This window comes from Micrasema longulum, unplaced genomic scaffold (assembly GCF_059751315.1).
Source record: "Micrasema longulum isolate JH-2025_06_02 unplaced genomic scaffold, ASM5975131v1 h1tg001179l, whole genome shotgun sequence".
NCBI lineage: Eukaryota > Metazoa > Arthropoda > Insecta > Trichoptera > Brachycentridae > Micrasema > Micrasema longulum.
Window position 1 is genome coordinate 1 of NW_028278366.1, and position 15,499 is coordinate 15,499.

The following is a 15,499-nucleotide window of genomic DNA, read 5'->3' on the forward strand; positions in this document are numbered from 1 at the left end:
TCGACATTTGTGCACCTATCATAAATCCTTTAACCACACATTCGCCTGAGGGATCGCATTTCGACAGCATTTAATCTACTTTCATCATCATTTTTTCCAATTCCATACTACACTCCCATAAATTAGAGTTGGCACTAGAACTCCATTGTGAACTGCTAGTTTAGCCTCCTGCGATAAACATTTGTTTGCCAAAGTAGATTTCAGTGAACTGTTCAAAAAGTTGAAAGTTAAAAATAAAAAGTTAAAATCACTTTGTAAAGCGCAAAAAAAATATAATAATAGTTTGACCACAAAGAGATAGCATTTTGACATCATTTAGCCTTTAGTTAGTAAATTTGTTTAGAACAAAGTGGATTAGTAAAAATGGAGGGTACACTGACCTTTATGCTTGCTCGTCATCTTGTCGGACCTCTGGGTGGCCTCCTTAAGGTGATTATTGTACTCGGAGAGAAAGTTCATCTCTTGCTCGAAGAAGTCGTTGACGTCCCTCACTGTTGCGCTCAGGTATATCTCATCCGTGGTGTTCCCCAGGGACTTCACCTGGGGACATTGTTAATTAATTAACTAGAATGCAGGGTGTACGCCTTAATTCAAACAACCTGGGCCTCAATTACGACGGGGAGATAAAGACGTCTATCGCCGGCCAACATTCTCGCTTCGTCCCACATCGATCCTGCGTCGCTAAGTTCAGCCGAATTTCGAAAGATCGTCATCGACGGCCTTTCAGGACGGCGTGAGCCCGCAGGTTTAAAAAAGAGGCGATTTGGGTTTGGGTTCTCCTGACGCATGTGCAGCACATGTCCAAGCCAGGGCCTCTGCCGCATCTTCAAGGCACTTGTTAAAGGAGCCTGCTGCGTTAATTTGATTTATAAAGTTTTTACACGGGGGAGATGTTTTTTGTAATAATTTTTGTATTATTGTGTTTCTGTACTTCTTTTCCAATTGTTCACTATTACAATCTGATTGACTGTCTTTTAGCACCTGGTGCTCATCCAATAATCTACATCTCAACTTAAGTAAGTGCAAGGTTATGAGATTTTTTCGTCTGGAAAATCCAATCATATACGACCACTCACTGAACGATGAAATATTATCATCTGTGTCTAGTATACGAGATTTAGGTATTATTCTTGACACTAAACTTTTACAATTCATATTGAACATGTTATCAATAAATCCTTAAAACTTCTTGAATGTATTAACAGAAGCACAGCTGACTTCAAAAATATCAATACCCTTAAAGCTCTCTTCTGTTCGCTAGTTCGCCCGCACCTAGAGTATTCCTCCGTTATCTGGTCTCCATATTATGATGTTCACATCAAGAATATTGAATCAGTTCAACATCGTTTTTTAAGAAAGATAGGCTGGAGGTTGGGCTTATCCAGAGACCAATATACGTATGAGTTAGAAACTAGCTTAAATTAAACTTCTCTTCAAGATCGTCGAAATAAATCCGACCTTCTAGTCCTATTTAAAATTCCCAACTCACTCTTTGATGCGCCTGAACTACTGAGCTCGATAAAATTAAATATCCCAACTAGAAACCTCAGACAAAACTTACTCTTTCACACCGATAACCATAGAACTAACTATGGTTTTCATTCCCCTATGCCCAGAATTCTCAGGTCTGCCGACAAACATACCAGTCTTGATTTCTTTGATCACAAGTTGTCTTTTTCCAAACGATCACTGAATCAAATTCAATTATAAACACCTCTCTCCCGCTTCCACTCCCACTGAGTCGACTATATACCATTGTGTCTTTTTACTTTCCTTTATAATAATTTTCTACGCATAAAGATGTCCTTAAAAATGCCCGTTGGGCGAATATATAAATAAATAAAATAAAATTATAACATAGAACTGTGTGCACTAGAATAAATAATCACCAGCCCGCCGAAGATGTCCATGCGGCGTCTCGGCTTGGCGCAGAGGTCCTTCTCGTACTCCAGGAACACGCGCAAGTGCGAGTCCCTGCGGAAGACGGGGTGCGTGGCGAGCCGGGTCAGGAACACTTCGTGCATGGCGACGGTCTTCTTGAAGGTGGCCAAGTATTCGCTGCAAACATTGAGACCATGAAAGCGTCCACCCCTTTCCCCAAACTGTCTATAAAGACTAGTGTTTTCTTGTTTAAAAATATTTTTTAAAATGTACAAGGGTATCAAATATTTTAAATTAACACTTAACATTTTAATTAAATTAACACAAAAGTATGAAAATGCATCTTTTTCAATTATTGGTTAAATTAATGATTTATTATTTTTTATGCTTCAGTGATGAATACATATTTTCAGTATTGGAGGAGAGTAGCCGATACATTCGAAGAGGACACGTTCCAGAGTGTCTCCACTCCCCTGGTGAGCATCCACAGAACTGCTAATAATTATGCTAAGCTGTTGGACTTCTGGCTGGCTCCACACCACTCCTGCTGTTATCAAATTAGTTGTCCTATCCATCAAATTAGTTGTCCTATCCATCAAATTCGTTTCCTATCCATCAATTTCGTTGTCCTATCCATCAAATTAGTTGTCCTATACATCAATTTCGTTGTCCTATCCATCAAATTAGTTGTCCTATCCATCAAATTAGTTGTCCTATCCATCAAATTAGTTGTCCTATCCATCAAATTAGTTGTCCTATCCATCAAATTAGTTGTCCTATCCATCAAATTAGTTGTCCTATCCATCAAATTAGTTGTCCTATCTATCAAATTAGTTGTCCTATCCATCAAATTAGTTGTCCTTTACATTAAATTAGTTGTCCTATCCATTAATTTCGTTGTCCTATACATCAATTTCGTTGTCCTATCCATCAAATTCGTTGTCCTATCCATCAAATTCGTTGTCCTAACCATAAATTTCGTTGTCCTATACATCAAATTAGTTGTCCTATCCATCAAATTCGTTGTCCTATCCATCAAATTAGTTGTCCTATCCATAAATTTCGTTGTCCTATACATCAAATTAGTTGTCCTATCCATCAAATTCGTTGTCCTATCGATCAAATTAGTTGTCCTATCTATCAATTTCGTTGTCCTATACATTCATTTCGTTGTCCTATCCATCAAATTAGTTGTCCTATCCATCAAATTCGTTGTCCTAACCATAAATTTCGTTGTCCTATACATCAAATTAGTTGTCCTATCCATCAAATTCGTTGTCCTATCCATCACATTAGTTGTCCTATCCATCAATTTCGTTGTCCTATACATCAATTTTGTTTTCCTAACCATCAAATTAGTTGTCCTATCCATCATATTAGTTGTCTTATCCATCAAATTAGTTGTCCTATCCATCAAATTAGTTGTCCTATCCATCAAATTAGTTGTCCTATCCATCAATTTCGTTGTCCTATCAATCAATTTCGTTGTCCTATACATCAATTTCGTTTTCCTATCCATCAAATTAGTTGTCCTATCCATCAAATTAGTTGTCCTATCCATCAATTTCGTTGTCCTATCCATCAAATTAGTTGTCCTATCCATCAAATTAGTTGTCCTATCCATCAATTTCGTTGGCCTATCCATCAATTTCGTTGTCCTATACATCAATTTCGTTTTCCTATCCATCAAATTAGTTGTCCTATCCATCAAATTAGTTGTCCTATCCATCAATTTCGTTGTCCTATACATCAATTTCGTTGTCCTATCCATCAAATTCGTTGTCCTATCCATAAATTTCGTTGTCCTATACATCAAATTAGTTGTCCTATCCATCAAATTCGTTGTCTTATCCATCAATTTCGTTGTCCTATCCATCAATTTCGTTGTCCTATACATCAACTTCGTTGTCCTATCCATCAAATTAGTTGTCCTATCCATCAAAATAGTTGTCCTATTCATCAAATTAGTTGTCCTATCCATCAATTTCGTTGTCCTATCCATTAAATTAGTTGTGAACATTTAAGAGAAGGTAATATAGAAGTATAGGCATCTACAGGGCTTATGACCTGTCAATGGCTGGTTTAACGTTTAACGGTCTTTAACTTCACAAACATCAACAGCATAACATAACATAACAACATAAATTATTCAAATATATATATATATATATATATGTATATAATGATAATAGTGAATCTATTGACTAAACACAGCAGTCTTACTCTTCCAATTCATCCTTCATTTTGTGGAATTCCTCCCGGGTAAGTGCCCCTTCTCCTTCGCCGAGCCTCTGTAGCTTCTCACGGCTGGCGTCGAAGTCGGGGCGAGGCGGGGCGGGAGGAATCTAAAGCAAAACATAATTATGTAAATTAATAATATTTAGATAATGATAAAATAACCTATACATATACTCTAGAAAAATTTATATTTATTTATTATATATACGGCCTACGCCAATTACAACAGTTACATGAAGAAACATAAATGCAAGAAACTGAACAAAAAGAACAGAAAACTATTTAGCAAAAACAAACAAGGGCAAAACAATAATTGTATACAATATATTCATAAAAACGAAAGACATAAAACTTCGAGCAAAACCATGCCAATCCAGCTTCATCCCACACTGTTTAGTCGCGAAGAGATCTACGAAAAGCCGGAAGATCTATCCCAAAGAATTCCAAGACGTGTGATGATTGACTAATCTACACATTCTGGACATTGGGGCATAAAAACCAAAGTTGCTCTTAGAAGATTTTATAAATAGCAGATTTTGACTTCTGGTGACACGGTTGGGAACATGAAAAGAAATTGATCGCAACAGAGATGGGACATCACTTAAAGCATTAAGTATTTTGAAAATGCATATAAGGTCCATCTCAGTTCTACGTGTCTCCAATGAAGACAGATTAAGAGATTGCTCTATTTCAAAATAGGAATAATTACCCCTTTGTAATCCGAGCAGCAATGCCACTTTTCTTAGAAAACGGTGTTGGACAGACTCGATATGGTCAATATGAGTCCTGTAGAATGGAGACCAAATAGGAGAAGCGTATTCTAGATGGGGTGGAACTAGTGAGCAATGAAGAGTTTTGATGGTATTAATATTTTTGAAGTCTGTCGTCACTCTGTTGATAAAACCGAGAATTTTCAATGATTTCATTAAAAATATTTTTATATTTTTTTTAAACAATATTATGTAATCTGTTTATTTATTTAATTTTAAAAAAGCATGTAAAATTATTTTATGTGTATAAAATAACATACAATAATTTTTCCCCTAAATGTTGGGAAATTTTATTTATACGGTATCACTTTTTTTATATGGCATCATTAAAACAACTGTCATGTAGATCGCGGCAAAATTGTTTCTACTTTTATCACAAGTACAGAATCGAAGGAATATTGATGTTCAAATATGGGCAGAATGGTGAATGTTACGCAGTGTGTAAAGTGGCCACTTAAACCAGCCAATGACAGGTCCTGTAGATGGCTAGACTTCAGTATTCCCTGCTCTAAAATGTTCTACATCTCTGTTGTAACATGTTAATATTAATAGCTCCCCAGTTCTTGTCTACAAAGATTTGGACAAACTCAAAATATTATTGATGAATCCACCTGGCCCATAAAAAAGTATAGAAATTGAAAGAAATAAAATTTTCAGGCGTTGCCTAGTATGTAGGTGAAATAATTCAATGAAATGAATCTCACCCGCATAAATAAAGGTTTCAGCTCTTTAACTTCACAAACATCAACAGATGAAAGAATTGAAGGAATAAGGAAACTTTCAAAATTTTCCTTCTTTTAAAAAACATGCACTATTCTGGATTCAAACTAAAGATATAAACTCTTTTTTTCTATGTTTTATTATGTTGCCCTTTAATAAAAAGGAATATTTTTGTGTTTTTTAAAAATATTTTTTATTTCCTTTTTTAATTACTATAAAAAAAAAATACCATATTATCTTTTACAGAATATTGTAAAAAAAATATTTAAAAAAATAAAATAATGTGGGTGTTCAAATATGGGCAGAATGGTGAATGTTACACAGTGTGTAGAGTGGCCACTTAAACCAGCCAATGATAGGTCATAAGCCCTGTAGATGCCTAGACTTCTGTATTCTCTTCTCTAAAATATGCTTCATCTCTGTTGTAATATGTTAACCACATTAATATGCGGCGAGACAGTTGAATTCGAAATACATCTTACAATGAATCCGGCGTACTCTTCGTTCTCCTCGAAGCGATCGTGTAGCCATATGAACTCCTCGTGCTGGCGGACGACGAAGAAATCGCTTTTCTGGAAGTCTGGTAACGAAGTCCGCGTGTGGACGGTGAACTTGACCTTCTCCTTTTCGCTCAAAGCGTCCGAAATGTCCACCTGCAAAGGCGCAAATAAACAATACAATAAAATCCTTGTTTTACGTTTTTCAAGGGGGCAACAAAAAAAGTGTAAAACTGAGGAAAACGCTAAAGTGAGGAAATGAAAAATGTGTGGAAAAAATGAAATTTATTATTTATTAATTAATTACATTATACATGCATTTGTTAAGGACAGAGACACAGTTTATAGCGACACAATCAGGAACGACCCATGTCTGTGAACTTGCTCCGACTCGCTAGAAAATCCGCGTTGAGTCGGGGCACTTGTAATGCATTCGTAACCATACATTCACACACATATATACATATATATTAGCACATACATATTTATATTATATTTTATACATACATGAATGAAATGAAATTTTATCGACTTCTCTTGGTTTAAAATCTTCTCCTTATATTGCTTTTTCAAATTTTAAAGATTACTTGCTATACTTGTTATTCCTTTTTTATTTTTTCTTTTTTCTCTGCTGCATTGGCATGTTTTTATACCTTTAAACTACTTTTAATTACTTATATTATATATGTTAATAAAATCAATATATTGCTGCTCTTACTATGATGTCATTAATTTTGAAGATGTTTTTAAATCGACCTAAATTTATTGTCTTATATTTCACTTAAAGATTCTTCTCATCGTTTCTTTGAATCCCTTAAAATAAATATGTGTATATTTATGTTTTTCCTTTTTTTAAAAAAAATGTTATTACTATTTTATTTTATTTTTACATCTGAGCATGTTTTTCATTCTTTATTTCTATTCTTAATTTTTAATTACTCTTACAAATTTTCTTCATCTTTAATATTATTTCCATTTGTAAATCCTCACTACAAACTACAAACTTTAAAATATATTTTTTTCACTTAAATTTTAATTTTTAAACAACTTTCATTTATGTTTTTCTTTTTTCCTTCTCTTTTTTATACTTTCATAATTAACCTTACATATAATTGCTTTATAATATGGAAACTTCACTGGTCCATTAGAATTAAGTCTAATTGTGTAAAATATTAAACTTTGTTTATTGTGTATGCAGATAATTGGTAGATTTCCATATTTAATTTGGTAATGTATCCAAAATAAAACAAGTTTATTGGATTGTAATTCTACTTTATAAGGGTATATTGTGACGCGTTTCGTCTTGTTAGGACATTTTCAAACAAACTAACTTAAATATTTACAAAATTTCCTTATATACTAAAAATAATTGCTATTTTATGTTTGTGGATTTCTATACAAGCCAAAATAAGTAGAGTAATTAAAATTCAATTAGGGTATACTGAGTTAACCTAATTGAATTTTAATTACTCTACTTATTTTGGTTTGTATAGAAATCCGCAAACATAAAATAGCAATTATTTTTAGTATATAAGGAAACTTTGTAAATATTTAAGTAAGTTTGTTTGAAAATGTCCTAACAAGACGAAACGCGTCACAATATACCCTTTGTATATTTTATAAAAATAAAGTAGAATTACAATCCAATAAACTTGTTTTATTTTGGATACATTACCAAATTAAACTTTGTAACTGTAGTGTATGTTTCCTAAATAAAATAAAAATAAATAAATAAATACATATACATATATATTAAGTTTATACACATCATTGATACTTTATACATTATTACATTTTACATTTATAAATACATATTAATCATTTACCAGTTAGTCCACATTTGATCGCAGAAATCCATTCCCGCTCGAGCAAACCAAAATTACTCAAACCAGATTTGAATTTCGAAAATGACTCAGATTCCTTTGTTACCTGATCTAGTAAATTAAAAATTCTTGGACCTACAACAGAGAGATGTCGCTTGGCCAAAGTTATTTTACTTTTTGGTACGTAGTGAGAAATTGGTCGCAGGGAGTCTGAGGGGTTAATGGTGGCTGTTAGATGGCCAACACATGTTTTAATTAAATTGTTAATGTATATTTTTAGTTTTTTACTAATTTAATTTTTAAGATCCTCATGACTTTTTAACTTGTTTTAACTATGTATTTATTTTTTAAATTTTTATTACATCTTTTACTTGATTTTTTAATATGCTGTTTTTTTTTCTTTTTTTTTCTTTCTTTAAATATGCTTTTTGCTATACAACATACATTAATTTTTTTATTATGACTTTAAATATGTTTCTTACTATGTATTCTGTTTTTATTTCGCATTTTACTGAGTTTCAAAATATTTTTATAGACATATTTATATATTTTCATGGTTTTTTTTACTATGTTTTCACTGCATTTATTACTTTTTTTAAAATAATTTATTTTTTTTGCTACGTTTTTTTTACTACATTTTTACTATGTTTTTACTACATTTTTACTGTTTTTACTACAATTTTACTATGTTTTTATTACATTTTACTATGTTTTTACTACATTTTTTACCATGTTTTTACCCCATTTTTTACTTTGTCCTGTATCTTATAACTGTTTCTATAAATTGATTACTGTTTTTTATATTTTTATATTTTTTGACTGTTTTAGAACGGGGTAAATAACCCTAGTTAGACAGTCAAAGCAACTTTACATAAATTACAATTTTGTGTATGTAATATAATGATAATAAATAAATAAATAAATAAATAAATAAGTAATTTACTTTTGAGGAATATCTTGTTATTATTTCCTGTCGTGTTCTTTGTTTACTACTTGTGGTCCAAAAGTTGAACAGACATGATTTATAATAGATTTGTCTAATTGAAAAGACTTTGGCCTCTTTAAACAATAGATCCGATGAAAAGGAGGATATTTAAATATTATTTTAGTATGGTTTTTTGGGTTATCATAAGCAGTCTGTAGATTGTCTGAACACAACCACCCCATCCTATTATGCCATATGTTGCCACTGATTGAAATAGTGCGAAATACACCGAACGAAGAGTGCTGAGGTTTAACACATTTCTTACATAAAAATTTAATTATTGTACAAGACTATACTAAATATATAGCAGAAAAATTGTAAAAACTGTCATCATTGGAGATTATGAATATTTATCAATCATTTAACTAAACATATTTTGTATTTTTTCAATCAATACTATAATTACTTTTTTTAAATTGAATTTTAAAACAATATGCATTAATATTTTTTTGTATGTACTTAAAAATTTGAATTAGCGTAAAATGCATACAATGATTTTTCACCTAAATATTGGGAAATTGGATTTATACAGTATCACTTTTTTTAGTATGGCAACACAAAACTTCAACTGTCATCTACATCGCGGCAAAATTGTTTCACACTTTTATGATAACTGTTTAAACTATCTTTTTTTTTCTTTTTAAAAAAAGAATTATTTGCGTTCTTATGATTTACCCAAATATTTCATTTTGACGGCCATTTTCAACGAGTTGTAAATAACTCACTATTAGAAAATGGTAATCAAATTGGGGTAGAGTGGGATTCGAATCACGGACCTTCGGTCCGTGAGTCCGAGATACTAGCCACAGGACCACAACCCGATTCTCATCTTCTTTTCACATTATTTATTTATTTATTTTATTTGGGAAATCAACAGTTCTACATACATATTTATAGTAAACAAACATATTTATAGTAAACAAACAGATATAGTGTATAAACTCAGAACTAATAACAGATTTCCACATAGTATACAAAGTTAGTAAAGAAAATATTTTACATATCAAATAAATACATATAAAAATGTTATTTACATGTACTCGTAAATATTTTTCAATGATCAAAGAACTTTTTTATATTTATTTTAAGAACATTAAGTTACTGTAAATTGGGCGGGATTAGGACAGGAATGCTTGAAGAGAGGATAAGGAGGGGAAGGGAGATGTATATATTCATTATTATAATGTCTACTAAGTTACATAATGCATTTTTAGTGTAAATTTTAAATCTGACAGAGTGATGTTTGTGTAATCTATGTTTATGTTATATTTCTATTGCCACATTTTTAAACTTTCTGCATCGTAATTTATTAATGTAAAGATTTTATTCTTCCTAAACATGCGTCAACGATTTCGATTTCATTCGATTTCTATACTTCTTCATGGACCAGGTATATTGTTGATAAATTACCTGGTCCATGAAGAAGTATAGAAATTGATAAAATAATATTTTCAGGCGTTGCCTAGTCTAGTATGTAGGTGAAATAATTCAATTAGATGAATCTCACCCGCATAAATGAAGGTTTCAGCTCTTTACCTTCACAAACATCAACAGATAAAAGAATTGAAGGAATATAGATGTTCAAATATAGGCAGAATGGTGAATGTTACACAGTGTGTAAAATTGCCACTTAAACCAGCCATTGACAGGTCATAAGCCCTGTAGATGCCTGGACTTCTATATTACCTTCTCTTAAATGTTCTTCATCTCTGTTGTAATATGTTAATAATTGTTAAGATAAAAATACCTTTATTCAATTTACTTTCATATAATTTTGAATTATCTCTCCTTACATCTGTTTTGTGTAAATACATAGAACTCCTTAATAAAGATACCAGTCTCTAAGATGTCGCGAAAGCTATGAAACCGGTCACTGGATATTCCAAATTTGTGGATTAAAGTATCACTCATCTATTGTTTATATAATAAATCACTATTCTATATTTATTTATTTAACTTTTTGTACATATGACTGAACTAACTAGACTAGACGAGACATAAAATGACTAGACAATATTAAATTTCTAATGTAACCCTAACGGGTTTTTTAAAATTGTAAATAAATAAAAAAAAAAAATAATGTTATTTATACATTGCCAAATGGCAATTTCTTCCAACCAACCAATAAAATAATAGTTTTATTTTTATAATTCAAGTTACAGAACATATTCAATAGAAAATAAAGATTAAAAAGCTAAAGATATATAAAAACAGAAATAAACTTATTTGTTTATAAATTTCCTTAAATCAAAACTATTACTCAATGGGAAAACGGAAAAAAGAGGAAAGAGGAAAGGAGAAGAGATTAAGGAAGAGAAAGGAGATGTTTCTTCAGACGTAATTTAAACAGAGATACTGAAGTAACATCTTTGATGGTGGATGGGAGATGATTCCACAGTGGAGCCGCATGGACACTATGTGAGTTAGAGAAGAAAGAGGAATTGTGTATGGGTATTAAGAGAGTGCCTTGAGAATTAGAACGCAGAGGTAAACCATGAACTGATAAGCGTTGAAATTTTTCACGCAGGTATGTACATAGGAGCGTTAGGATTATGAAGTACATTGAACAGAAGTGAGAGGGAGTGATAGTCTCTCTGCTGTCTAATTCTGAGCCATTTCAGTTGCCTATGATAGTCAGAAATGTGGTCATACTTCCTTAGACCAAATCAGTATTCTAAAAATGTTATTTTCGTGCAATAAAAGTTAATTCGAATTTGAAATACAGTAAAAATGTTGATTTACCAGTAGGCTGTTGTCTGCCAGAGAGATGGTTTCATTGGCCTTGCCAACTTTGGGCTGGAGAGATCTCGTCTCGTTCTGCTGGAAGGGACTAGAGTTTATATGGGATGAATCTTCAGTGCTCTCCTAGAAAGAAAACATTTATATATATTAACTTTCCCTTCCTGGTGAAAGTAGCAGTGGCGAATGGTGGTTTTATTTACAGGTAAGCTAAAAAAAATCATATATTAGTACATAATATAATGTAAGTAATATATACTATAAATTGATATTTTTCTGTGGTTCTGTGTGATACAACAACTCTCATCCATGAAATCAACTCAGACGATGTAACTTCGTGATATATTATGTTATATAGATATATTATCCATTACTTTAATACATAACTCATTAAAAAATAAATTAAAAAATAGCACTACGAATTCAGTCGATATTAAATATTTAATTAAAATGTCAACTGGCTAAATTGTTCTAGAAATTAATAGTGGCCGCGTCGAGCGCCATATGTCCTGCAATATGACGCATGGAAGTAAATGGTCTTATGTCAAAAATACCATCTCAAAGAAAAATAGCCCTTAAGAAATAATGTTTGAAATACTGTTTTCCAAATCAAGATTCTTCAAGCGTACAGCAATGTTTCCGGTACTTCTCCCAGACTCCCGTTAGTAGCGGCCCGACTTTCGTTAGGGGCATGAACAAATATTTACCAATGAACAAAAGTTACCTACACGATCCTTTATACAATGTTTATCTGGAAGTTTTTACACACTCTCATGGCACAAGCAGGCATTTTGATTTTGATTTTAACATCAGGCCTGGCTGGCTGTCGAATGACTGAATACGCGTTAGGCATGACTGAGCGTTTGGGCATGAGTTAAGTGCCATGATTTTTGAGAGCTCGGGGCATGTCTATGTATGATTTGTGACATGTTAATGGCTTATGGGGTTTTTGAAAATCACAACATTTTTTTCAATTGATGAACTCATAAATCCTGATCTTGTAATTAAAAAACAGTGACGCCGTTTTAAATAGTGTATTCGTTGCACAAAAATCCATAGTTAAAATTATACTCAGAGTCCCGATACAGACATCTACTGAAGAAATATTCCACAAATCACAACTTATGACACCGAAATAATTATACGCTAAAATAATACTCACCTACAGATTCAAAAACTACTCATACTCAAATGAAAGACATAACCCCTACAATACATGTTAAGGATCTGGGCGTTAGATTTGTGAGCACTCTGACATTTCATGAACACATAGAGACGATCAGTAGTAATGCATTGAAGATGTTAGGATTTGTTCTGCGTACTGCCAGGGTTTTCGAAAATACCTGCGTACTGAGAACTCTTTACAACTCCTTGATGCGAAGTAGACTCGAGAGTGGCTCGATGATTTGGGGGCCACATGAACTGAAGTACTTATGATAGAAAAAATCTAAAAGAAGTTTCTGAGATATCTCTACATGAGAGAGTGCGGGTATTATCCTCGGCTCTACCCGACCGAGTTTCTCCAGGGTATGCTCGGCTACAACAGTTTAGAGACTAGAAGGAATGTGGATTTGACTACTCATTTTTATTGATTGTTGCGCGGTATGATCGATAATTCTGAAATTATGATGAGCATTGGTTTGCATGTTCCTGATAATTACCTAAGACAGCGTCAGCGTAGATTGTTTCATATTCCGATATTCAGGACCAACCTGCCTATGGTTATGCCTGTTGGAAGGGCTACCGCTATGTTGAACAACATCGCTCTGGATATTGATCTGTTCAATGTATCCGAAGGGGTTTTCCGGAGCAGGATTCTTCTACTTCTTTGACATGAGTCTCTTTCGTGTATTTTTTTCTCCTTTTTTATAATATGTACGTATTAAATATATTTTTGTAATGTAGATGTTATATTTAAAATAAATAAATTGAAATTTAAAAAAAAAATACATCACATACAAATAATATAATCACTAGATCCTCAACACAAAGACAACTTAAACAAATACAAACTTATACCACTTTCAGACAAAGGAATTTTGAGGATAATTCAAGTAAAATCTATAACCTATTTCCACTATCTATTAAAACAATTAGTAACGAGAAAATGTTCAAAAAGGCTATAAAAAATGGATAGTGAAGCTGGGTAGAAGTAAAATGGATGGCCTTATTTTCCCAAACCAATATTGAATCAACTGCTCCACAAGTGTATAGCTTATGTTAGCTTTTTGTTTTTTCATTGTGCGTTTTGTAATACAAATAATATAGATGTACATAAATTAATTATAAACATAAATACGTAGTGTTTAAAGCTGTCTGCACATTTTGTTAATTATCTCTGTTTATTAAGTTAGTCTTCTTTGTTTATTTTCAAATGTAAAAATATTTTTGTGTAACCCCAGTGAGGGCACATTATTTTTATAATTAATTATGGTTTGTAAGAGAAAAAATATGAATAAATAAATAAAAAAACTATTTTTAAAGTATAAATTTCTCTAACGTACGGTATTATAAGTCAAAAACTCGGCATACTAAGTAATTAAATAAAAAATTGCTAATTTCTGCGAATACCTACGTGGTAAGTGCGTATTTCGTGTTGGAGAAAGATTTTTTCGAAAATTTTTATTCTCAAATTGCGAATGGTATTGTTAAAAACGAATCGGGTTATCTTTTACTGATACGCGTTGTTTGTAACGCCCTCGGTACAAACATTCTACATAGTACAATTACATGGCAAAATATTGAAAATAACTCAAAATACGAATTGGAGTGGATTTAATTTTAATGAATAGTGCTTACCATGGCGAAGGTGTGATGTAAGCGTGAATTTACAAAGTTAATGTTTGTTTTTAATGCAATTATAATCAGTTAAATATTTCTGACACAAGCTTCTCCGACTAAAATTTTTGATTTTGACAGATGCGGTAAATTGAGAATTAGTTGAGCTGGCCGGTCTGTGTTGCCAATGTAGAAAAAATAATTGCGTTCCCTAAGTACCTACGCATGAAGCCCTTAATTATAATGCTAGTAATTTATTTTCAAGTAACTCAAATAGATCAAGTCAAAGAAGGAATCATGTGTTAAGCTAGGGTTTCCTAGGACAGCGGTGCCCGTATTTTAACGGCCGTAGTGAACGGTGATGCGGTGGACAGCCGTCGTAGTGGTGACTAGAGAGTGGTTTTATTTTTTAACGGTGTTATCAACACCATTTTTATAGGAAACCACTCTCTAGTCACCGTTACGACGGCTGTCAACCGCATTAATGTTCATTACGGCCGTTAAAATACGGGCACCGCTGTCCTAGGAAACCCGAGCTTTAGAAATAGCACATTGTAAAACGAGGCTCGCACAGAGACATGCATATTTTATAGGCCGAAAATTTTTACTGATAATATTTCATTGATACCAAACTTTCAAAATTTTCCTTCTTTTAAAAACATGCACTATCTTGGATTTAAACTGAAGATATAAACTCTTTTTTCTATGACTTATTTTGTTGCCCTTTAATAATAAGTAATATTTTTGTGTTTTTTAAATATTTTTTAATTCCTTTTTTAATTTAATTACTTTTACAGAATATTTTTTTTTTCTTTCTTATGTTACACGTAAATATTATAACTGTCCATTATTTATTATAGGAGCAAAAATTCATAAACATTTTTTGTATACCCACGAACAGGCCATGCCTTTGTGGGATTTTTTGTTTCCTTTTAATACGTATTTCATTGCTATGTAATTATACTTTATTTTTTTAATGATCTGTTTTATCACTTATGTTTATTGTATAAAAACATTTTTTTAAAGTGATTTAGTTATTGGGCAACTCTAAATGTAATACTCCACCAT

General features: G+C 32.2%; 1 protein-coding gene across 1 annotated transcript; it reads right to left on the bottom strand.

Moving 5' to 3' along the window:
* Window positions 1-380: 380 nt before the first annotated feature.
* On the bottom strand, window positions 381-14,567 carry Snx6 (sorting nexin 6; the record flags this gene model as incomplete). The annotated part of the gene is made up of 6 exons (XM_088234021.1): window positions 14,453-14,567; window positions 11,657-11,779; window positions 6,092-6,262; window positions 4,105-4,226; window positions 1,890-2,058; window positions 381-540 (listed from the first exon to the last, which is right to left on the bottom strand). Coding segments are annotated over exons 1-6 (748 nt in total), but the record flags the coding sequence as incomplete, so codon positions are not given.
* Window positions 14,568-15,499: the final 932 nt, after the last annotated feature.